We start from the raw sequence: 26,672 nt of genomic DNA, 5'->3' as shown, positions 1-26,672 counted from the left end.
AGGCAAAATCTTTCCCATTAGCTGAGGCACAAGGATCAATGGGGGCACAGATTTAAGATTTTACACAACAGGTGCAGCAGGAGTGTGAGGAAGACCTTTCTTTTAATATAGCGAGTGGAAATGTCCTGAAACACACTGCCCACCAGGTGGAAGAAGCCGAAGCAATCAATGATTTTAGAAGGAAATTGGATGAGCACTTGAAGGAAATAAACTTGCAGCGTTACAAGAATTGAGCTGGGAGTGGATCTGACTGGGTTGCTCCACAGGGCGTGGGCATGTACTTGTTGGGACAAATGGCCACCTTCTGTGCTGTAAATTACTCTGTGACTCTGGTATTAAAACAATGCTTCTTTAAAAACAGTACTTAACATGGAGTATCCTTGTGTAATTTGTAGAACAAATTTGAACTTGACTTCCACGTTGGTTAACAAGGCTTCTTCCATTATACCCAGGAAACAATTGGGAAGCAATTACCTTAGCATGGTGCAAGTCGACACCATACATGGAAAGCATCTTGGCATTTTCCAGAAATTGAGCATCCGCCTGGGCTGGAGTTAGACCCCTGGTATAAAAACAAGAAAGTTAAATGTAAAAACAAAATGACAAGATTATGTGGTCAGCTTCGAATTTAAAAAGAATGCTAATTTAAGAAGCTCCGATTAGTTCTCAAATTACATGTGGCATTCTTTTAAAAAAGCAATTAAAGTAGATTTCTCGACTTGAAGATTACACACTGGTATAATAGGCCAAAGAGCCTCTTTTTTGCGCTGTGGTTATAATTTGGGTAAATTGAGAGGAGATCTATTGTTAGAGAGTTGTATATCAAGATGTCAGATGACGGTTAATGACAGAGCCAGTTCTGTGGATGAGAACAGGAGTCAGGTCAAGAAGTTATGGACATTGGAACAATTCAAAATGTCAAGAGGGAGATTGAGGTTTTTTTCTTCGGTAAAAATGACAAGGGGTTTGGATTAACAACAGAAAATGTATTTTTTTAAAAAATATCTATATTTTATTCAAATTTTTTGGCCAAACAAAACAGTACAAAGGTTTTTCTCCTTTTTACAACAATAAAACAATATAAATAACAGTGACCGTTTTTAACAAATAAATAAATAATATATAAACTAAATGGCAACTGCCATAACAAAAATAATAACTCTCCCAAATAATAAAATCAAGCAATCCAATATACATAACCAAGTACAAATATCTATACAAAAACACCCGAGCACCCGAGGACCCCCCCGGCCCCCCCCCCCCCCCCCCCCCCCCCCCCCGGTTGCTACTGTTACCTTCCCATTTCCTTTATCGTTCTGCGAGGTAGTTAATGAATGGCCGCCACCGCCTGGTGAACCCTTGAGCCGAACCCCTTAGTGCAAACTTTATCCGTTCTAGTTTTATAAACCCTGCCATGTCGTTTGTCCAGGTCTCAACGCCCGGGGGTTTGGCTTCCTTCCACATAAGCAATATCCTTCGCCGGGCTACTAGGGACGCAAAGGCCAAGACATCAGCCTCTTTCGCCTCCTGCACTCCCGGCTCTTCTGCAACCCCAAATATAGCCAACCCCCAGCCTGGCTTGTCCCGGACCCCCACCACCTTCGAAAGCACCCAGAACCCCTGCAGTGCCGGGCATGACCAAAACATGTGGGTGTGGTTTGCTGGGCTCCTCGAGCATCTCCCACACCTATCCTCTACCCCGAAAAATTTACTGAGCCTTGCTCCGGTCATATGCGCCCTGTGCAAAACCTTGAATTGTATCAGGCTAAGCCTGGCGCACGAGGACGAAGAGTTTACCCTGCGTAGGGCATCTGCCCACAGCCCCTCTTCAATCTCTTCCCCCAGCTCTTCTTCCCATTTTCCCTTCAGCTCATCCACCATGATCTCCCCCTCGTCTCTCATTTCCCTGTAGATATCCGACACCCTACCATCCCCCACCCATGTCCCTGAGATCACTCTATCCTGAATCTCCTGCGTCGGGAGCTGCGGGAATTCCCTCCCCTGTTGCCTCGCAAAAGCCCTCAGTTGCATGTGCCGAAATGCATTCCCTTGGGGCAACCCATATTTTTCCGTCAGCGCTCCCAGACTCGCAAACGTCCCGTCTAGGAACAGATCCCTCAGTTGCACAATCCCAGCTCTCTGCCATGCTCTAAATCCCCCATCTATTCTCCCTGGGACAAACCTATGATTATTTCTTATCGGGGACCGCACCGAGGCTCCCGTCATTCCCCTATGCCGTCTCCACTGCCCCCAAATTTTCAGTGTTGCCACCACCACTGGACTTGTGGTGTATTTCTTCGGGGAGAACGGCAACGGCGCCGTCGCCAGTGCTTGTAGGCTGGTTCCTTTGTAGGACGCCATCTCCAATCTCTTCCACGCCGCTCCCTCCCCTTCTCCCATCCACTTACACACCATTGATATATTGGCGGCCCAATAGTACTCACTTAAGCTCGGTAGTGCCAGTCCCCCCCTATCCCTGCTACACTGCAAAAACCCCCACCTCACTCTCGGGGTCTTCCCAGCCCACACAAAACTCATGACACTTTTCTCGATATTCTTGAAAAAGCCTTTGTGACCATCACCGGGAGGCACTGAAACACAAAAAGGAATCTCGGGAGGACTACCATTTTGACCGCCTGCACCCTACCCACTAGTGACAGGGGCACCATGTCCCATCTCTTAAAATCCTCCTCCGTCTGTTCCACCAATCGTGTTAGATTTAGCCTATGTAAGGTTCCCCAACTCCTGGCTATCTGAATCCCTAAGTACCGGAAATCTCTTGTTACCTTCCTCAGCGGTAAATCATCTATTCCCCTACTCTGCTCCCCCGGGTGCACCACAAACAACTCACTCTTCCCCATATTCAATTTGTACCCCGAGAATTCCCCAAACTCCCTGAGTATCTGCATTATCTCAGGCATCCCCTCCACTGGGTCCGCAACATACAGCAATAAATCATCTGCATACAATGATACCCGGTGTTTTTCTCCTCCCCTGAGTACTCCCCTCCACTTCCTGGAGCCCCTCAATGCTATGGCCAGGGGCTCAATTGCCAATGCAAACAGCAATGGAGACAGGGGACACCCCTGCCTCGTCCCTCTATAAAGACGGAAGTAGTCAGACCTCTGCCTGTTCGTGATCACACTTGCCACCGGGGCCCAATATAGCAGCTGTACCCATCCAATAAACCCTTCTCCAAAACCAAATCTCCTCAACACTTCCCACAGGTAGTCCCACTCCACTCTGTCGAATGCTTTCTCGGCGTCCATCGCCACCACTATCTCTGCCTCCCCCTCTGGTGGGGGCATCATCATCACCCCTAGCAGCCTCCGTATGTTCATGTTCAGCTGTCTCCCCTTAACGAACCCAGTTTGATCCTCGTGGACCACCCCGGGACACAATCTTCTATCCTCGTCGCCATCACCTTGGCCAGGAGCTTAGCATCTACGTTCAAATGGGAAATGGGCCTGTAGGACCCACACTGCAGCGGGTCTTTTTCCTTCTTCAAAAGTAACGATATCGTCGCCTCCGACATAGTCGGGGGCAGCTTCCCCCTTTCCCTGGCCTCATTAAAGGTTCTCGTCAAGAGCGGGGCCAATAGGTCCATATATTTCCTATAAAATTCCACCGGGAACCCATCCAGTCCCGGGGCCTTCCCCGCCTGCATGCGCCCAATCCCGTTTATCACCTCCTCCACCTCAATTTGTGCTCCCAGTCCCGCCCTCTCCTGCTCCTCCACCTTTGGGAATTCCAGCTGATCCAGGAAATGCATCATTCCTTCCTTCCCTTCCGGGGGCTGAGCCTTATACAACCTCTCATAAAATGCCTTGAACACCCCGTTCACTTTCTCTGCTCCCCGTTCCATCTCCAGAAAATGTATTTACGGTACACATTAGCAATGGTCTAATACAACAGCAGCACAGACAATATTCTAAATGGCCCATCCCCTGTTTTATGTAATTATGGAAAGTTACAGGCCCGCGTTTTGTGGTGGTAATGATAGCAAAACCTTCAGCATTCGTAGTCCTCCAAACTGACAGCAACTTCTACCGTTCACTAATCCATTGTTAAATACAAATTCAGAAGTGGCTGTCAATGGTTCCACTTACTTCTCCAGGGAGAACGCTATCAAGCTACTCTCCAGTTAAACTACTCTCTAGTTTGCAATAAAGTAGAACTTTTATTTTTTACACACCGAGTGATAATGGCCTGGAACCAGCCTGCAATGAGGGAGTGGGAACCAGTGATGCTCAATGATTTCAAAAGGAAAATGGATAGGCACTTGAAAGAAATAAACATACAATGCTATGGGGATAGAGCAGGAAATCAGTACTTACTGGAATGGACTTGAGGGGCCGAATGTCTGTGCTGTAATAAATCTACGAGTGTCAAATTTTTCCATTGAGGTAAAAAAATGCAAATCTTTAAAATTTTGATTTTTTATAGCATCTTTAGGCTATATTTCCTTCTACCTTAGTCCTATTGTTACGTCCAATCTTTAGATCATCCTCAAGAATTGTAATTAAAAGTGAAAAATTCAGCACATTTGACTTGGCTGCCAATTTAATTAAAGCTCTGTCGGTATTGCATGAATGAAATGAAAATCGCTTCAAGTAGGCTTCAAATGAAGTTACTGTGAAAAGCCCCTAGTCGCCACATTCCGGCACCTGTTCGGGGAGGCTGGTACGGGAATTGAACCGTGCTGCTGGCCTGCCTTGGTCTGCTTTCAAAGCCAGCGATTTAGCCCTGTGCTAAACAGCCCCGAAACAGCATTTAAATCTCTTTACGGACTAGCCCAAACTATTCCCCATAAACTTCTCCAGCACTACAACCCTCTCACCACGAGCCTCTGACTTTGTCCTCTTCTACAAACTCCATTCTCTTCAACAAATCTTTGGCTTAACATCTCTAAAGTACCGTTGAAGATTTTTCCCCATTAAAGATGCAATATAATGGTCAGATGGAAACATCAAAGCAGAAGATTTATGGCAGGAAAGAAAGCTATTCAGCCCACCGTGTCCATGCCAGCCGAGAAAAAGAGCTATGCAACCTAATCACACACTTCAACTCAGAGTCCATAATCCTGTATGTTATGGCTGTATGTTATGGCACTTCAAGCTATTGAAACTGATGCGAGCATTTTCAAAACATCAAAAAGGCCACCAAAGGATTATAATTTTAAATCTCTTCATGGAGTTATGGGCATCGCTGGTAATGACAGTTAATCCCTAATTGAAATCAGGATCTCCAATGGCTCTGTTGGATAAGGTAATAAACTGCCAAACCATACAAACAAAGTTCCATCCGAGGTGAGAAAATGATGGGTCTGCAAGGATTGGTCTCGGTGAATGGTTTAGTGAGAGGGAGACATAGTCATTTTAGGTTCCTCCCTTTGAAGTGTGCAGATAGGCATCAGATTAAGGATGTGAATGGACATTTGTGGTGCTTTCTATGGTTGAAATGCCGGCAAACATTCACTTTCCAACTCTCACAGATGATCAAAGCTCAATACACAACACCGTCTGTGGAATAGCAAAACGATTTGCTACTCAGAATACAGTGGTAAAATTCAAGCAGAATCCCCTCTCTATATTAAGAAAACTGTAAAATGAGATTCTGAATATTTAACAGAATGGATAAAAGATAATTTCAAGCATTGCCTAGAAGGTAACAAGTTTCTTTGGCTTCTTACAGAGCAACATAGCTAAGGGAATAATTCAGACCATATAGCATAATGGAAGGTAATGATACCATCCATACATGGGCACATTTCTCAAAAGGAATAGCATTCTTTTGGAATGGAGGTTGAATGAATACTGAAAAATTAGTTGCACTGTTACGTTTCACATTCATAAAATATTTTTTTCGAAAGTACTGAAGTTACTTTAAATTTGTATAGAACACTGGTCAGGCAGCACAGAATAGAGCACAGATTGTCACCATATTATTACAGCGATACAGAAGCTAGGATAAGAACAATGATTTATTAAGATGGTACCAGAATTGAGAGATCACAGCTATTGGGAAATATTGAACAGGTTGTTTTATTTTTCTGTAGAAAAGGGGAGATTTAGAGATGACCTGATGGAAATCTCTAATATTATAATTGGTTGGACAAAGTAATTGTGGAATGGACCATCATGGACCATACAGTGCAGAAGGAGGCCATTCGGTTATCGAGTCTGCACCGACCCACATAAGCCCTCTCTTCTACCCTATCCTCCTAACCTTTTTGAACACTAAGGTCAATGTAACATGGCCAATCCACCTAACCTGCACGTCTTTGGACTGTGGGAGGAAACCGGAGCACCCGGAGGAAACCTACGCAGACACGGGGAGAACGTGCAGACTCTGCACAGACAGTGACCCAGCAGGGAATCGAACCTTGGACCCTGGTGCTGTGAAGCCACAGTGCTAACCACTATGATACCGTGCTGCCCACAGATTAGAGGATCTAAAACTAAGGGCCATGAATATAAGACAGTTACTAATAAATTCAACAAGGAAATAAAGAGAAATTCTTCATTTGATATTTAGAATGTGGATTTCACTACCACTTGAAACAGGCAAATAGCTTAGATGATTTCAAAAGGAAACTAGAGTAGAGTGGCACGGCGGCGCAGTGGTTAGCACTGCTGCCTCACGGTGCAGAGAACCCGGGTTTGATGCTGGCCCAGGTCACTGTCGATGTGGAGTCTGCACATTCTCCCCGTATTTGCTAGGGTCTGACCCCCACAACCCAAAGATGTGCAGGCTAGGTGGATTGGCCCTTAATTGGAAAAAAATATAATTGGGTACTCTAAATCTATTTAAGAAAAGGAAACTAGAGTATGTTAAAAAAGGAATGGAACGATATGCTGAAAGGCTGACGTGAGATAGATTAAATGGAAGGAAACTCATGTGGAATATAAACACCACCACAAGCTAGTTAGGCTGAATACCCAGTGTCTGTGTTGCATATTATTTGCAATTCTATGCACAATCTGAAAAGTCACCAACAGGAAACAGGAGACCAAGAAGCACTTTATCCTGTGGTACAAAATACAGCACATACACAGCAGTTGAAAGTGCAGCAAACAACAAATGATGGTACTCCTGCTCACTTGCCAAACTATCATTGATTTGTTGGGAAATGCAGGGCCTTGCATACAAAATTGTGCATTTGGCTTAGTAGTTGTACTCGTGCTTCTGGATCAGGAGACTGTCCACCAGTCTAGCACTTAATTTAGACCAGCTTTTTATTGTAGAACTGAGGGAGTTGCCAGGAAGACCACCTTTCAAATGAAATGGTAAACAGTCTGCCTGTTCAGTTGGATGCAGAAACTAACAAGGAAATATTTCCAAAAAGCAGAGTACCGGTATCCGGCCAAAGATGGTATCGCTCAAATAAAATCACCAAAACGGATTATCTGGTCATTCATCTCATTATTATTTGTGGGGCCTTGCTGTGTGTCAACCGGCTGCTCAAAATCAAAAGGAAACACTGACAACCAAAATGAGCATTTTTAACAGTTAGTTTGTCCTGCAGTATGATGCGATTAAGAGTTTATTACTATTCAGATAATAGACCAGACAATCTTATGTTTCAGTCAAATAGTCTGTCTTCATTTCCATGCTCCTGTCTTCATGATCCCCACAAATACTTAGTTACTTAACAATACTCTGCAAATAGATGCACATGAAATTTAAAAAATGACATTAACTTCTACCTGTGGGTTTTATGCAGTTCACAGACTTTTTCTTCCAATTCCTTTGTCTGACTTGGAGCAAACTGCAAGTCTGAGACATAACCTGCTTTGTGTTCATCTGCATCATAGTCCCCAAGTTCCGCTTGCAAGGAGCAAGAACCGAGAAGGGCATGAGTTACGAAAGAGCATGGCAGACGACCACAAACGATATCTTGCCGAAGTTGAAGGCATAGGTAATATCTGCAGTAGATAGTACAAGAGGGGTGAGTTCAGCAGAGAAACAGAATGCCCTCTTTCATATTATATAAACTAATTCTCACAATAATGATTTTATTATAGTGTCGTTGAATAATCTAAGTAGGGTTACCAAACTATTACATTAAAAGAGCCACATTAAGAATAGCTCTTTTTCTTCAATGGGACAAATGTTACGACACCCTGGGCAAGTGATTGGCCAATTTCAGCCTCTTCGTCCCAGAGTCACAACACAAGTGAATTAACCAATAATTCTTCTAAAAATTTCTTAAGTCTTTGGACCTTGGCTGCCCGGCACCAGGTTTGTAAGGTGAAGCACAATTACTGTTTATAACAAGAACTATAACAAAATATGCAGTAGATACAACCAGTTAACAGTTACCTACTACCCACTTTAACTGTCCCACCCTCCACCCACACAAGACAGACAAACACAGGGGGTGGTTTGACCAGGATTCTTGAAAACGGTGGCTAAGTGTTGACGCCGGCGTAAACACTGGAGTGTTTCATGTCGGCGTCAACGGGCCCTTCGGCGCAGCGATTCAGTGGTCCACAGGGGGTCAGCACAGCGCTGGAGTGCTGCACACAGCTCCGGCTGCAGATACGCAGCTCTGCCCTGCTGGCTGCGAATCCGCACGTGCGCGTGGCGGCCGCTTCCATGCCGGCCCCGCACGACATGGCGGACCCACACACCGGGCTGGCGCGGAAGAAGGTAGCCCCCCTCCCTCCCCAAGAACACGCGCGCCCGCTGATCCGTGGCCCCTGATCGCAGGCCTGGCTGTCGTGGAGTGCCCCTCCCGGAGATTGATCCCCCCCCCCCCCCCCCGGCACTCCACCAGGACGGCCACCACAGCCGCAACGTCGAGCTCCCGCTTGGTGGAACCATACGTGAACCACGATGGCGGGAACTCGGCCGTGGAGAATCGCCGCGGGGGCCTCTTTTAATGGCCCCCAACCGGCACCACGTCAACCGCGCACACGACTGGCGATGATTCTCCTGTCGTATCCCGGCGTCGGACTCGATCGTGTTCTGACGCCCCATTCTCCGCCCCTGCGCCAAGCACGGCGCGGAGGCTTGGAGAATCCCGGCCTTTATTTCTCATGAAACTGGGCCTTCAGCTCGTGATTCGTATTTCGACCTTTATCCTTCTGTAAAGACACTAATTCACATCAAGCCCTGCTTTCAGCTCGTGGTTTGACTTCAGGCCTCTGCAGTCTCAAGAGAACATCACCCAGACTGGCTGCAGAGAAGGCCAGCCATCACAGAGGTTTTCGGGAGAGAATTAGTTGGATCCTTTTTGGAGACAATTAGTACGCTCTCTCCATCAAGTTGCCAGACTCAAAATTGAAATCAAACTGGAACTTCGGGACTCTGAAAATTCTCCCAGTGGAATACGATCCAATCACCACTGTAAGCACAGTCTTTTGGGCCAATTCATTGGCCACCATCCAAATCAATCAAACCAAGTCCCAGCCAATCTCAGTCAGCTCCAGTTTGAACCAGCGCAGAATTGCACAGTGGTCTCTCCTGCTGCTGAAATCCTCTGCTTGAATTAACGACACAGCCCACGTCCTTCTTTCTGAATTAAAGATGCAGGCTGCCTTAAAGACACTTGTCCATAAATCATCCATTGATCAAACATGTATTCACAAAAATAAAGCGGAAATAAGGGAATAAACAGGAAGGACGCTTCACAAATTACCAAATTTTGAAGTGAGCCTAATTTTCAGGATTCCAAACCTGCCCTTCAACATGAAAATTAAACCATTATGAATGTTTTTGTTCTGTTAATGTTCAAAAACGGTCAAACACATATTTCTGGTCTGAACTATTTTGTTAGACCCATTTCAATGACAAAATTACTCAATTTTACTCAATAAAAAGAGAAAAGGTTTACGCATTTTATCCCCTTCCAATCCACTGTTTTGACATTTATTAAATTTTATCAAGTTTAATTTCTATATTATCAATGACATAAACTTGTGTTTATGGGGGACTACAAAACAATAGAAGACAGTGCTATCTTTGAAAAAGCACAGCAACATAAATAATTTGCCTCTCAACAAACACAAAAGAAATTAAAACTCTCAGCACACTGTATGCAGTATACAACATGCTGGACATGTGGACATAAAGCTAAAGAATTTGGGACTGCCTTGCGGATCCCAGTTTGAAAACCTATGCCTTCCAATAATTACAAAGGTACTTTTTTTCCCCACATTGAGTTTCCAAGTCTCTACCGCTCATTCTGGAGCACAGGTTTGTATTAAATATGTTGCACTTGCTCAGTGAAATCAATTCTGATACCATGACAGCAGCTGCACAGATGCCAAGCAAATTAGCATTTTCAGTGCACAGGGTTTAACAAAGTGAATGCAATGGAAAGTTTTTTCCATAAACACAAACTCCAGAACCCAAGAAAAATATCTATTTGGCCAAAGCTCACTCCTATCATTTAAAAAAAAACCATTTAACTGCATTTCAAATTAAGAGTATTTAAAACATTTATCACTTTGTTTGCACAATAAAATATTTTTTCCTGCATCCATTCTGAAATTACACTTCACAGATACCAATTCATGCTCCGAGGTTCCACTTTACCAGCATTACCTGAAGCAAGAGTCTGCAATTACCGTGAGAATATAAATTGATAATTAGATACTTTGATTATGTTCTCTATAGCCACCTCCTTTCTTAAGATTGTAATCCTTAAACCTTCTCTATTTTTTCCTCAGCTCACCCCACATTTTTGGTAGGCCACTTTTTCTACAATTCCCGACCAAGTTTCTAGGAGAGGTTATTTGAACTCTAGAATCCCAGGTCTTCCCAGAGCTGCATAAATGATTTCACATCTAGTCAGTATGCTAGTCCAGGAATAGTCACAATTCTCCCCCACATGAAACTTAACTTATTAATCCACACAAAAGAAAACAGGATTGCAAATCTGAATTTAATCAAAAATGCTGAAAATACCCAATAGGTCTTGAATCAGCATCGATAAAGAGGACAAGTAAAAGCATATTTTCAGTTCTAGTTTTACAGAGAAATATTAACTTGTCTTTGCCTTTTGCAGACCTCCTAGGTATTTAACATTTTTCCATATTTAGTTTAACAAACTTTCCAGTGTGTGTAGTTTTTAAAATGTTTCACGGGATGTGGGCGTCGCTAGCTATTGCCCATCCCTCGTTGCCCTCGAGAAAGTTGTGGTGAGCCACCTTCTTGAATCGCTGCAGCCCATTTAGTACGGTACACCCACACTTCTGTTAGTTCCCAAGTATGTTGTCTCAATGCATACAAATCACATTTTATATCGTATACCACATGATTTTTTTTTTTTTTAAGTTGAAGCATAGATTGAAACTTGACAAGACTCTATGTTGAAAATATTTTCACAAGAATTTGCTCATTTAATTTAAAGCATTTATACCTTGTGATGTCTTCAGTTAACTGTGATGGATCAGGAGGATAGAATTTTACATTAAAGGAAAACTGCCATGGACAACCTGCAATGAAATACAAATTGTGTCAAGATATGCGGAAAATCAGGACCATAATGTCATCACAGCGCAGGAGAGCCCCATTCAATCCACGGGACGAATGGCCTCCATCTGCACTGTAGGATCCGGATTGTGTGCCGGTTTTCTGTACAGCAATCCAGTCAGTCCCATCCCTCTATTTGATCACTGGAGCTTTGCAAGTTATTTCCAAGTGCCCATAAAATTTCCTTCTGAAATTCCAAGTCATTACCACTTACTGTGTACAGAAAAGTTTCTCGTCACATTCCCACTACATCTCTTGCCCAAAACCTTAAATCTGTATCCCCCCCCCCCCCGACCTTGTGCCAAAGACTAAGGAGAGTAGCTTTTCCGTCTTCCCCTAATCTAAACCTCTCTTTATCTTGGTAAGAAGTCTTACAACTCCAGGTTAAAATCCAACAGGTTTGTTTCAAATCACTAGCTTTCGGAGCACTGCTCCTTCCTCAGGTGAATGAAGAGGTAGGTTCAAGAAACATATATATAGACAAATTCAAAGATGCAAGATGATACTCTGATTGCGAGCATAATCAGGTCTTGGAACAACAGAGTGAATGGCTCCCATGTTTTGTGGAAGCCTTCTTCCGACCCTCGGATGGCGAATTTAATTTTCTCTATTTGGAGAAATTACAATAGGTCAGACAGCCAATCTGCAGCTTTGGGTGGTGCTGCTGACCACCAGCCGAGCAGGATTCTCTAGCGGACAATTAGGGAGGCAAAGGCAAGGGTGTCGGCCCTCCTCCCCCATGAAGAGATCTGGCTGTACCGAGACCCCGAAGACTGCCACTCTTGGGCATGGCTCCACCCTCACCCACCTTGGACAGAACCCGGCATGTCTGGGGCAAGCCCAGAACATGTGGGCGTGGTTCGCCGGGCCTCCTTGGCACCGTTTGAATTCCTCCTCCACCTCCAGGAAGAAGCTGCGCATTGGGGTTCTGGTTAAGTGGGCTTTGTGTAACACTATTAGCTGCATTAGGCTTAGCCTTGCGCATGTGAAGATGGAGTTGACCCTGTGAAGTGCTTTGCTCCAGTATCCCCACCTTATTTCAAACCCCAAGTCCGCCTCCCACTTCTCGTCCAGTTGAGTGTTAGCAGCACGGTAGCCTTGTGGGGGCAGCACGGTAGCCTTGTGGATAGCACAATTGCTTCACAGCTCCAGGGTCCCAGGTTCGATTCCGGCTTGGGTCACTGTCTGTGCGGAGTCTGCACATCCTCCCCGTGTGCGCGTGGGTTTCCTCCGGGTGCTCCGGTTTCCTCCCACAGTCCAAAGATGTGCAGGTTAGCTGGATTGGCCATGATAAATTGCCCTTAGTGTCGAAAAATTGCCCTTAGTGTTGGGTGGGGTTACTGGGTTACTGGGTTATGGGGATAGGGTGGTGGTGTTGACCTTGGGTAGGGTGCTCTTTCCAAGAGCCGGTGCAGACTCGATGGGCAGAATGGCCTCCTTCTGCACTGTAAATTCTATGATAATCTATGATAATCTCCCTAGTAGTCACCCATACATGTCGCCGCAGTTATCTTTCCTTATAATGTCCGTGTCCAGTAGGTCCTCTAGCAGTGATTGTTGTGGTGGTCGTGGGTACGTCCTCGTTTCCCTATGTTAGACGTTTTGATCTACAAGTACCTTAGTTCATTCCCCCCCCCCCCCCCCCCACCCATCAGCTGGAAACTTTGTCAGTATTCAAGCATTGTCAGTCTGTTGTCAGTGTAGAAGTCCGTAACTGTCAGTGTCCCCCCCCCCACCCCCGTCCTGTCTCCATCTTTTGAAGATGGCGGCCATTGTCGCTGATGTGAACCTGTAGTTGTTGCAGATGGGGCCTGGTCAGACATTTTGGTTAGCCCGAAGTGCTGTCGCAGTTGTTTCTATGACCTTCCAAAGTGGTTGCTTGCAGCGCTATTTTGTTCCAAGTCACCACGTGTGCCTGTTGTAGCCAGCCTAATGCCCTTGCTCCCGCTTTACAATCCAACGCAAAGTGATCGACATGTTGGTTCTCAGTTGGCAATTCAGAAATTAGAACTAAAAAATAACATTAAAAGTCTCTTACTATGATCTCTTCATCGCTGTCACTGCTGCCGCTTCTCTAGTCTGTTCTTTGAATCCGCAGGGGACGTGAAAAAGTGCTCCTTGCCTTGGAATGTGATCCAGGGCTTGGCTGAGTACAGCATCCCAAACTTTACGCTGTTTTTGTGCAGCGCGGCCTTCGCCCTATTCTGCCCAACCCTTGGCCAAGTCAGCGCCAATGTCCTGGCAGATCCGAATTTGGGGACGTTCCCAGTTACAGTTCTTAGTTTGTCTCGCCCAGCGCATGATTTGTTCCCGGTCCTGGTACCGGGGTATTTATCGCCCTCGGTTATTCCCCGGCTTTGGGTGAAGCTCTGTCGTTTCAGGTGGGTTCCCACCAGGTTGCCCAGCATTTGGGCCACATAGTCCGGGGGGTTTCTACCTTCGATCCTCTCCGGCAGGCCCACAACCCGTAGGTTTTGACTCCTCGACCGGCTCTCTTGGGTCTTCGATCTGGTTGCCCTGGTCTGTTGCGACTTTTCCCAGTTTTTAAAAATAGTATTTTCTTGGGCTTCCAGTCGTCTCTCCCCCTTGTCCAGGGCCACCTGCACGATCGCCAGAGCTTGCGCAACCACACCCTTTTCCGTAGCTTGGATAACTGATTTTGTTTCTTCACAATGTTCTCTCAATTCTCTTGAGAGAAACATCCTCCACCCATCCCCCGGTGTGGGGGGCTTCTTACGCCCAGGGGGGGTGGAGTCAGTCTGTCTCGCTCTGGGAAGGCCGGAGTTTCACTACCTCGTGCAGCAGCTGGCTCGATCGTGTGTTTGTCCAGGCTTTTCCCGCTTCCGGTTTCCAAGTGGCCTCTGGAATGGTTGCTATTTGGCATTTTCCTCTCTTTGTGTTGTTGGTGGAGGGGTGTGGGGATGTTTTTCCTTGGTGTAAAGGCAATTTCTGGTGAGAAGACCCTATTTTTCAGGTTCGTGGGAGAGCCACCTGATGTGCGACTTCTCAGTACATCCCCTCTCCAACCTTACCTTGCAGCTAAAGGCCCTCAGCTCTGGAATAATTTTGGTAAATCTCCTCTGCACCCTCTTAAAGATCTTCACATTCTTCCTAAATTCTGGTGACCAGAATGGAACAAAGTACTCCAGTTGTGGCCTAACCAGAGCTGTATAAAGGTCCTGTATAGCTTCCTCGGTTTTGTACTCAATACCTCGATTTATGAAGTTCAAAATTCCATATGCTTTGCTTATTACTCTCTCAATGTCCTGCTGTTTTCAAAGATCTAAGCACATGAATGCCCAGAGCCCTCAGTCCCTGTACACTCTTCAGGTGTGTGCCATTAAGTGTATATTACCCCGCCCTCTCCCTTCTGCCAAAATGCATTTCACATTTTACAATATTAAATTTCATCTGCCACTTCTGTCCATTTTGCTAATCTGTTTCAGGTGCATTTGTGTGATATCATCCACACAGTTCACCACACCTCTAATATTGGTAACATTGAGATTTAACTCTGAATTCCAATATTTAAGTGAAATAAAAAAAGCAGAGGTCACGAGGTCACTAGATGTGAGCGCGGAAGCAGCTGACTTTTCGTAAGCTCTGGCTCTGCTCTTCTTTTAATCCTTTATCTTATCCATGTGCACATTTCAGAATTGTCAATTTTCGGACATATTCTTGGAAATGTGTCAATGGATGAGCCTGATTGAAGTTTTGCGATAAGGAGCAGAGTTAAATCGTAAAGAATCATTGCGTGATTGAGGCAGTCCGGGTGCTGGGGTGGGGCCCAGCTTGCAGTGGTGCTGTTGTCGATGAGCAGGTCTGCGCTTCTGCGGTGCAATGGGCATCGGGATGATGACTGCCTCCGAGAGTAGGTTATGATCCCGGCGCCGTGTTAGAAGCCTTTGGTGTTCATCTTGAGGAACCGTGAAGTCTACTTGACAGAATGGTGGAGGCGTAGGAGAGAATCAGTGTATTGGACAGAGTACTTTCCCAGGTAAGGACCCACCTTCAGTTCATTGAGATCCTGTTGCACGGCATTGCATATCCTGATGGGTTTGGGAGGCAAGGGTTGTCGATTTTCTGGCGGGAAGTGAGAGGTGAGTTCCCGACTTGAGTTTGAAGATTGGCTGCTATGCTTTAGCAATCCACATTGGGAGGCTGGCGTATCAGGTTCGACAGAACACAAAGTATCTGAACTTCGAGGCCCGTGGTTAGTTAGGCCTCCCCAACCGGTGGCCTTACATTACCCTGTTAAGTGAAGGCGCTTTGTTCATTGGAGTCCTCGAGATATCCTTAGAAGTGTTCAATGATCCTACCATGGCTTTGGCCTTTTCAAGCAATATAGATGGTATTATCCTGCAATTCTTCAATAATTTTTGACATTAGTCCTTTAGGATTATGCCGTTGTTATTTTTTGTTGCCTTTTCTCCTGTAAGGATATGAAAGGTGTGAGCATGAGGGCAAAAGTTGACTGTTATCCTGTTCAAGCAAAAACCATATAAAGTCGAATATATAGAATGTGGTCTGTGCACACTTTTACTCTTTATGTGAAGTTATCCTTCCAGTTTTGGGAAGGGAGTGTATTTTGGACACCCCTTATCTCATTGATCGTTAAGATGTGGAGCCACGGCAGGGTGACGAATGGATGCTTGGTGTGGAGTTGGGAAGTGGGGTTAGTTAAATCCTCACTGAGATTGAGGATAATCCGCCAGTTAGAGCTAACCATCTCGGATTTTGATTTAGCTTGTTGTTTTCAATTTAAGAATCCGTGCCTTATCTTGGTCAACGGCCTGGGCAGATTATGTATCCTGGGGAGCACTGGGTTCCTTCTGACTTTTCCTTGAGATCGGTGTTTTTAGGAACTGACTGGTGACACATGCAGAGGTGGGCTCAGTTAATCCTCAATTGATTTGTTGATTGTTCCCAGACCAACTCAGGTGTTTTATCCTCAAGAGGTTTTTCCTCCTTCTCTTCAGTGACAGCACTGATCATAATCCAAATATGCAGCTGCTGGTCTTCTCTGTATAATTGTATGGAATGATTGATGTTGGTTCTGTACTGAGGTCACATTGTGTTGTGTGGTGTAACATCCTTTTAAAATTGGGGTTTTCGCAACTTTTTTTATAAATGGGTGGGTATAAAGAATCCGCGATTCAATCCTGCAGGGGTACAAATGGGTCTAGTTTTCGAGGTAAGATGGTGGTGGGGTGTCATTGGTGCCTCTGGCACTGTGCCATTGGTGCCTCTGGCGCTGCTGGAGTTGTACAAGGTGCAAAACATTTATCTTGAACTCTGGTAATTATGAGCAATCATCGCATGGGAAGGTCGGCACCATTTTATCATGTATTCAAGGCTTTATCCTGTTCTTCCTTCTTCTCTGGTGGGGCTTTTCGGCTTAACCTCTGGTGGGGCTGATGAATCAAGTTGTGTCTAATGATTGTATTGATCCAGTTGCACTGCTGTTCTCTCACTGAGCCTTTAATTTTTCTTGCGGTGCTGTACTATTCCTGTGGTTTTGTTGCATTGTTTGCTAAAATGTAAAACCTAAATAAATATAATTTTTTTAAAAAGCAGTGGTCCTTGCACAGACCCTTGGGAACGTCGCCATTCAACATCCTCCAGTCTGAAAAACAACCAACTACACAACTTGCTATTTTCTGTCCTTAAGCCAGTTTTTTATCATTAGAATAACAGAATGGTTATAGCACAGAAATAAGTCATTCAGCCCATCGTGCCAGCTCTCTGGAAGTTAAAGTGACCTGGTCCCAGTCCCGCACATTTTCCCCATAGCCCAGATGCCGTTGACCGCTATTCCATGAGCCTCAATTTTGCAAACCAGTCTTTTATGTGATACATTGTCAATTGTTTTCTTAAAGTCCATTCAAACATCTGTGCTTTCCCCTCATCAACCTTGGTTTGGATTGGATTGGATTTGTTTATTGTCACGTGCACCGAGGTACAGTGAAAAGTATTTTTCTGCGAGCAGCTCAACAGATCATTAAGTACATGGGAAGAAAAGGGAAGAAAAGAAAATACATAATAGGGCAACACAAGGCTGTTACTCTGTCAAAAGATTCACTTAGAACAGTCAAGCACGATCTGCCCATAATCCTGCTGGCTTTCCTAAATTAACTCAAACTTCTGATCCTGCCAATTGTTTCTTTCTCGGATTATACTTGTTAAAAAATTCATTACATTAGGGTTATGCGCAACAAAAAGATTAATAGCACAGATGTCCAAGTTAAATGTTGATGGTCCTAGACATACTACTGTTTAAACAACAGGACACTTACTTCGAATTTGTTTCTTTAATTCCTTTGAAGGGTCCAACCAATTCTAAAAAGAGATACAAAGTTGTGCATTAGAACTAATAAAATCAAAACATATACATTTTAATAATTAGAGCTAGAGAAGTAAGATTTCCAGGAAACTCTCAGCTCTTTTATTTTTTCTTAAAGTGGATTGTACTGTTATCAATTTAGGCTATGTTTACTGACATATTCCACTTGGTATATTCCAGCATCATGCCTGGGTATTTGGCGCGTTTCAGCCAATGTAGTTCAATTGTACAATGCATATTTTGCACAGCAGTTTTCTCATTCCAAGTAGTTCAGCCAATACCGTCATCAGTGACAGATTTTCATTTACTGTTATTTTCCCTTAGCTTAAAACATTTTCCCCAGACTTAAGCCAGGATTGAACAACAATCCACGATTACACTGCTGTTCATTTTTCAATGTTCGAATTTCACACACCCATTGTTTCACTGAAGTCTCAGCAGCAATAATTTTAAATTGAAGGGGCTAAAGATCTTGCTTTAGATGTAATCAGAAAATTCTAGCTGTAATGCACTAGTTATGTTACAGTTCTGTTCTAGTTGATGTGCATAATTAAGAAACAAAATCTCTGTAAACTAGTGCAATCAGAAACCAGAATGGAATACTATTGTTTATTTTCTTTCTCTTCCATTAAATTTCTTTATGTATTTATGTTTATCGTATAATTTTATTAGTACAGCTGAAAAAGAAACAAACATTTTTGAATAGGGTGCCCAATCCTTCACTTGTCAGTCACCAGGTTGAAAATTACATTAAACAACCTACACCAAATCATTTAGTAGTTTAACTGGTACACACTAGTCAATTCCTCAGTAAATGAAATACTTTTTGATACATGCAAATTAAAAATGTGCTATGCACCAAAGAAAATGAACACAATCTGAAGAACCTTTCGGAACCATCGCAATGCAGAATCTTACAAATTCACTGCGCTTGTGCGCCTGATTGAGTTTGCAGAAGGTTCAAGCAAGTGGTTTTGTATGTACCCTAGGTTTAAAATTCACCAATCTTTTGTGCTGATTCAGCCAATTTCATCTGGATTGTGCTAGTGCTGAGATTACTAGTGTAAACACAGAAACTCAACACAAAGGTCTCAATTCTTGGAAAATATTGTGCTCAGAGCAACACCATCTCATTGGAAGCTTAAGTAGCCAAAATGTCTTGCACCAAATGACATGAATAGGATAATTTGAAGGCACCTATATAATTGATTATTCAAGCATATTTAGTTGCAGCAGAGCTAAAACTGGTTCAATTATCACTGACAGAAATGTTTTCAGAGAAACAATGCAAATGCAAACACTGCTCTATTCATTTGTAATATTGTCACTGCATCACCTCTACGTTTAATCCCACCCAGCCACCCCAAGTGAAAATTTTCACCAATTCTAAAGGCACAGGGTGAAAATATGTATGGAATTTTATGACATGCCAGATAGTGGTAGGTTAACAGTTGGCATTATTAATATGTTGGGTATTCATTTTTCTAATACAGAAATATTTCTTCCACCATCTATCAACTGATTTGGATTAAGCAACTTTTATCAAATGTAACACTTTATTGTTTGCTTAATCCCCATACCTGACAAAACCTCGCATCAACACTAGTTAGCAGGTACATCAGCCAAAGCAGAACAACTCACAAAACTTTTGTCTCCTGAGATCAACAATGGTGTCCCCACTGCTACACTATTAAGAGACCAGCCTTATGAACACAACCAAAGGGTGGTTGATATGCAGCTCACAAACTATCCAGCTGCAACTGAGAAGCACAGCTGGCAGATAAATGGTTCGCAGTGATAATTGAACAAGGGCAAGAATAAATCATTAGGCATTCAGTAAAGCACAGGCTGGAGGTCAACGATTTGTAGCATTTGAACATGGACGCAACAACAGACACAGCAGGGAAGGAAGCAGAAAATAACAAGATCCAACTTGTACCAAGATAAATAACAATAGTCTCCATAGATTAAGAATTAGTGCAAGGAAGACAAATACTTTGGAACTATGCAACAAAATTCTTGTAACACCTACAATATAAAAAAACATTTTTTAAGTCACCACAGGAAAGTAGCAAGCATGCATTTTTCTTCTGACTTTGAAATAGGCTGCAATAAAATTCCAGTCAGTTGCCTATATTAGCGTTTGAAATCAAATTGTGTGCATTTTTTGCAGTGTCTTTTCACAGCTCTACCTTCAAATAACAATAACACCACAAATAATACAAACTCCAGTATTTTCAGACTTTTGTTATATCAATGCAATTTATTGATGTGTCACAATCAGTCTATCCACAAAGTTTGCAAGAAATACTGCATAATTACATATTAGCACAATTTTTACAACAGAATTCAGGTGAAAATTCTTTACTGAGAATGGTTCGGCATTTATATTGTTCCTTTAATACAGTAAAGCATCCCAAAGTGCTTCACAGCAGTGTCCTCAAACAAAATCTGTAACTGAGCCAAATATAGTGATATTGGGTAAATGACCAAAAGCATGATCAAAGAAATATATTTTGAGGAGAAATGAGAAATACAGAGGCAGAGAGGAAAAGGGAGAAAATTCCCAAGCTAAAAAAAAAGGCACAGCCAATGGTGGAGCAATTAAAATCGGGGAGCACGCAAGACCCCAGAACAAGAGGATGAAAAATTTGGGGATTGTAAGATTGAGAAGGTTACTGAAATTATATGGGACAAGGCAAGAGAAAGATTTGTAAATCAGTATCAGAATTTTCAAACTGAGAAATCGCTTAACCAGGAGCTGATGGAGATCAGCAACTACAGGAATCATCAGTGATAAAATTTAATTGAGAAGGTTACTGAAATTAGATGGGACAAGGCAAGAGAGAGATTTGTAAATCAGTATCAGAATTTTCAAACTGAGAAATTGCTTAACCAGGAGCTGATGGAGATCAGCAACTACAGGAATCATCAGTGATAAAATTTAATGCAAGTTAGGATACAGGCATCGAATTTTGCAGGTTAACCTGAGGGTTTCAGCAGCAGAGCAGAAGCAGGAGAATAGATTCAGGCAATGTTTACAGGAGAGTAACCGAGCTGAACAGCAGAGATCAAAGGCTCACAATTGGGATTTTACAAGATGGTTTTGAGGGATCCACGATAAATAATCAACAGAAACTTTTGTTGCATCATTTGACTCCTGTGCCCTGTCTGACCAATAATTTTTGGCTGGCTTGTACTTCTGCCGATTACAATTGGCAAACCCTCTATTTCATTCTATTCAAAGCTTTAGATGAGTCAAACAGCACAGCAATTACAGGTGAAATTGGGAGACATGGGCTCTATAAGGGTCACCTTGCTCCAGACCTCGTTACAGTCTTGGTCCAAATATGGACAAAAGAGCTTAACTCAAGATGTGAGGTGAAAGTGACTGCCTCTGACATCAAAGCTGCTCCTGACTAGGAGTAGCACCAAGGAGACCTAGCAGAATTGGAGTCAATGGGAATCAGGGGGTAAACCTCAACGCTTGGCATCATACCAAGGGGCAGCACGGTAGCCTTGTGGATAGCACAATTGCTTCACAGCTCCAGGGTCCCAGGTTCGATTCCAGCTTGGGTCACTGTCTGTGCGGAGTCTGCACATCCTCCCTGTGTGTGCGTGGGTTTCCTCCGGGTGCTCCGGTTTCCTCCCACAGTCCAAAGATGTGCAGGTTAGGTGGATTGGCCATGATAAATTGCCCTTAGTGTCCAAAATTTCCCTTAGTGTTGGGTGGGGTTACTGGGTTATGGGGATAGGGTGGAGGTGTGTATCTTGGGTAGGGTGCTCTTTCCAAGAGCCGGTGCAGACTCGATGGGCCGAATGGCCTCCTTCTGCACTGTAAATTCTATGATTCTATGATACCAAGAACAAAGGAAGATGGTTGTTGGAGGTCAATCATCTCAGTCTTGGGGCATCACTGCAAGAGTTCCTCAGGGTAGTGTCCAAGGCCCAACCATCTGCAACTGCTTCATCAATGACCTTCCCTCCATCACAAGGTCAGAAGTGGAGATGTTTGTTGATGATTGCACAATATACAATATCATCTGTGACTTCTCATATCCCGAAGCCATTCATATTCATTTGCAGCAAGGTGTGGACAACATTGAGGCTTGGGCTGATAAGTGGCAAGTAACATCTGTAACACACATGCGGCTGGCAATGACCATCTCCAACAAGAGGGAATTTAACCTCTTGACATTCAATGGCATTAACGTTGCTGAATTCCCCATCATCAAGATCCTGTGAGCTACTATTGCCCAGAACTTGAACCGAACGAGCCAATCAAATACTATAGCTACAAGAGCAGGTCAGAGGCTGGGAATCTTGCAATGAGCAATTCACGTCCTGACTCCCAAAAGCCTGTCCAACATCTACAAGGCACAAGTCAGGAGTGTGATGGAACACTATCCACTTGCCTGAATGACTGTAGCTCCAACAACACTCAAGAAGTTCAACACCATTCAGGACAAAACAGCCCTCTTGATCTGCACCCCATCCACATCTTAAACATTCACTCCTTAAACATTCACTCCAGCACATAGCAGCACAGTGTGCACCATGTAGAAGATCGACTGCAGCAACTCGCCAAGATTACTTCAATAGCAGTTTCCAAACCCGTGACCTCTACCACCTAGAAAGATAAGGCAACCGATGCATGGGAACATACCCCCCCCCCAAGCTCTATACCACCCTGATTTGGAACTATACTGCCTTTCTTTTACTCGATATAAATGTCATGCAAGTCATTTCCTGAAAGGATCACGGGCGTACATTCACCAGGTGGATTGCAACAGTTCAAGAAGTTTTCTCACCATTACCTTTGTCAGAGATGTAAGGGATGGGCAATAAACAGTTGCTGATCTTGCCAGTCACAATCACATCCCAGCAAAGTTGATTAAAAAGGGAAAAAAATAGGATGAGAGTAAACAAGCCAGGACTATGACTGGATCAAATTACTGAGTTGGATGATCAGCCATGATCATAATAAATGGCAGGGCAGGCTCGAAGGACCAAATGGCCTACTCCTGCTCCTATTTTCTATATTTCTATATAAACACAAGAACACAATAATTAGGAGGAGTAGGCCAAACGGTCCCTCGACTTTGCTCCGCCATTTAATAAGATCATGGATCTCAATTCCTTTCCAGTCTGTTCTCGATTCCCTTGATCAACCTAACTCTGCCTTGAATTTATTCAATGACTCACACTGCTCTCTGGGGAAGTGTACTCCACAAACTAACAAACATCAGAGGAAAAAAAACTATTCTAATCTCATTCTTAAATAGGAGCTCCTAAATTTGAAACTGCGTCCCCTAGTTCCGGACTTACCTCAGAAAGAGAAATATCTCCCAGCATACAACCTGTTAAATCCCCTCAGGATCTTAAGTTTCAATAGGATGGCCTAACCTTCCTCAAAAGATAACCCCATGATCCGAGGAATCAGTCAAATGAACCTTCTCTGTACAGCTTTTTTGCAATTATATCCTTTCTTAAAAGACCAAAACTGCACACAGTACTCTTTTTGTTGGAAATGATTCGCAGAGATAGGATCTGTGCGCATTTGGAAGTGAACGGTCTTATTAGTGACAGACAGCATGGTTTTGTATGAGGGAAATCATGTCTCACTAATTTGATTGAATTTTTTGAGGAGGTGACAAAAATGATTGACGAGGGAAGGGCTGTGGATGTTGTTTACATGGACTTTTGTAAAGCATTTGATAAGGTCCCTCACGGCAGGCTGGTGAAAAGATTAGATCATATATGGTCAGAGGTGAACTGGCTGGATGGATCCAGGACTGGCTTTGCCATAGAAGACAGAGGGTAGAAGTGGAAGGGTGTTTTTCAGAATGGAGGTCTGTAATTAGTGGTATACCGCAGAGATCAGATCTGGGACCTCTGCTCTTTGTAATATATATATATATATATATATATATATAAAAATGACTTGGAAGAAAACATAGCAGGTCTGATTAGCAAGTTTGCGGATGATACTAAGATTGCAGGAGTTGCAGATAGTGATGAAGATTGTCAGAGAATACAACAGGATATAGATAGGCTGCAAAATTGGGCAGTGAAATGGCAGATGGAATTTTTAATATATTTTTTTTTAATTTGTATTTATTCAAATTTTTTCAAATAATTTTTACAAACCACTACAAAAAGAAAAACAACGAAAAGAAAACATAGCAATAAAACAGAAAACAACTTAACCATTTAACAAAACAAGATGGGGTATCTGCCCTTTACAAATGAAATCCATCCACCGCCCAAACCACCCCCCTCCCCTGCAGATGGAATTTAACCGGGACAAATGCGAGGTGATGCATTTTGGTAGATCCAATTCAGGTGGGAGCGAGAAATTAAATGGCAGAATCATCAGGAGCATAGAGACACAAGAGGGATCTGGGCGTGCAGGTCCACAGATCCTTAAAGGTGGCAGCACAGGTGGAAATAGTGGTGAAAAAGCATATGGCATGCTTGCCTTCATAGGACGGGGTATCGAGTTCAAAAGCTCAAAAATCATGTTACAATTATATAGAACGTTTGGAACACTGCATCCAATTCTGGTCACCGCACTACCAGAAGGACATGGAGGCTTTGGAGAGAGTACAGAAAAGGTTTACCAGGATGTTGCCTGGTATGGAGGGTATTAACTATGAGGAGAGATTGAACTGGGATTGTTCTCCCCAGAGAGACGGAGGCTGAGGGGCGACCTGATAGAAGTTGATAAAATTATTAGGGGTATAGATAGAAGCGACAATTACAAGGGGCCACAGGTTCAAGGTGAGGGGGGGGAAAGGTTCAGTGGAGATGTGCGGGGGGGGGGGAAGGTTTTTCTTTTTTTTGTGTTTTTTTTTTTTTACACAGAGGGTGACCTGGAATGCACTGTCAAGTGAGATGGTTGAGGCAGATACGTTAGCGACCTTTAAGACGTATCTGGATAGGCACATGAACAGACATGGTTTAGATAGGATACGTGATCGGCGCAGGCTTGGAGGGCCGAAGGGCCTGTTCCTGTGCTGTATTGTTCTTTATATTCGATCCACCTTGCAATAAATGCCAACATTCCATGTCTTCTTAATCACATGCTGTATCTGCATATTTACTCTGTAATTTATGTACTAGGACACCCAGATCCCTCTGTACCATAGAATTCTGAAGTCCCTCCTCATTCAAATAATATATACAATATTTTTCCCTCCAAAATCAACAATTTCATATTTTCCCACATTATATTCCATCTGCCAAATACGGAGTGCAGCTGGTACTGAGTGCAATTACTACAGGTTTGGTGATAAGGGAGTTTGGTGAGAAAGGGAGTAAGATCTTTTATTTTTCTATTTTCTCAGCCTCCAGGTGACTGGGTGTTAAAAATCTGCATGAAAAGGCAGAAGTTGAAAACACCCAAGAGTGACATCACAGGAGAAACATGATAGTCTCGTAGGCGGCTCTGCTGTACAGGGGAGGAAGAAAAAAAGAGTAGTAGTGATGGGGGATTCATCATTTTAGAGGAACAGAAAGGAGTTTATGGCCATAGACATGACTCCAGCATAGTATGTTGCTTTCCTGGTGCCAGGATCAAGGATATCATGGAGCGGCTCTAGGACACTGTTCTGGGGGAGGCTGATCAGCCAGAAGTCCTGGTCTATGTTAGTACTAATGACTTAGGTAGGAAAGGGGATGAGGTCCTGATAGCAGGTTTCAGAGAACTAGAAAGAGGGTTAAAAAGCAGGATCTCTGAAGCAGCAATCCTGCGTGCCAGTGAGTACAGAAATAGGAGAATTGGGAGAGTGAACACAGCACTGGAGGCTGGTGTAGGATGGAGGGCATTAGATTTGTGAGGCATTTGAACCAGTTCTGGGAAGGGGGCACCTGTACAAGCCCGACAGTCTACACTTGAATAGGAGTGCGACGGAATATCGTCATAGGGAGATATGCTAATGCTGTTGGGGTGGAGAGGGTGGTTAAACTAGATTGACAGAGAGATGGGAACCTAAAGGAAAATTCAGAGCAAGGAAGGGGAGATGGAAAGTTGGCGAATGACCCAAATCGGTTAAAAAAGTGTATAGCACAGGCATTTGGCAATGTTAAAAGGTATATATGCAAGTTCTAGGACTATAGCAAACAAAGCCCTGTCACATGAGGGCACTAATAGACAAAGGCAGCATGAGATCATCACTATTAAATCTGGCTTTAAAAGGGGTAAAGAAATGTCAGCTCAACATCCCTGAATATAGATTTTTCAGGTAGGCTAGAGAAGGAGATTTAAAAAAAGGGGGGGTGTAGTATCATTAGTTGAAGCAGCGATTTTCAAAGGGTCACAACCAGTGGGTGGGCCGCGGGCAGGTCACGGAGCGATCAATCAGAGCTTTCCCGCGGTGGTCCCAACAGCCGCTACTGTCATTTAAATTGAGAATGGCAGCCACTACCAGCTTTTAAATGAGAACAGAATTAGACTGCGTGCAGTCATCTGACCATAAGTGACAGCAGTGAGGTCAGCGCTCCCTGCACGTACATCAGGCGCCTTGCACGTACGTGCTTTTGGCACCAAATCACGGAGGAAAACGTCTTCCAATTTCCAGCTATCAGGCAAAGCAAGAGGACAAGATGGGATTGTTTTGTTATAAGGAAGAGACGGCCAGAGACTCAAATAGGCAGTGAACCTACTGGCCAGGATCTCACATCTGAATCTGTTTGGAGAATCCATAGCAGGATAGAGCACTGCTAATATTAGCTCTGCACAGAGCTCCAGTGCCTGTGGTGAACAGCCTACAAAGAACAGCATGGACGGCATGGTGGCACTGTGGTAGCACTGCTGCCTCACAGCGGCAGGGACCCGGGTTCG

General features: G+C 43.8%; 1 protein-coding gene across 32 annotated transcripts in view; it reads right to left on the bottom strand.

Moving 5' to 3' along the window:
* epb41l2 (erythrocyte membrane protein band 4.1 like 2) overlaps positions 1–26,672 on the bottom strand; it is a 322,484-nt gene that overhangs the window by 75,685 nt on the left and 220,127 nt on the right. For all 32 annotated transcript variants that reach the window (XM_072499174.1, XM_072499167.1, XM_072499169.1 and 29 more), the window contains 4 exons: positions 17,781–17,823; positions 11,372–11,447; positions 7,710–7,928; positions 475–562 (listed from right to left, as the gene is read on the bottom strand). In XM_072499174.1, the coding sequence (XP_072355275.1) occupies positions 475–562; positions 7,710–7,928; positions 11,372–11,447; positions 17,781–17,823 (426 nt within the window). The remainder of the gene's footprint in view (positions 1–474; positions 563–7,709; positions 7,929–11,371; positions 11,448–17,780; positions 17,824–26,672) is intronic.

The sequence above is a fragment of the Scyliorhinus torazame genome, chromosome 4, assembly GCF_047496885.1.
Source record: "Scyliorhinus torazame isolate Kashiwa2021f chromosome 4, sScyTor2.1, whole genome shotgun sequence".
Classification (NCBI taxonomy): Eukaryota; Metazoa; Chordata; class Chondrichthyes; order Carcharhiniformes; family Scyliorhinidae; genus Scyliorhinus; species Scyliorhinus torazame.
This window is presented reverse-complemented; position numbering and strand designations above follow the sequence as displayed.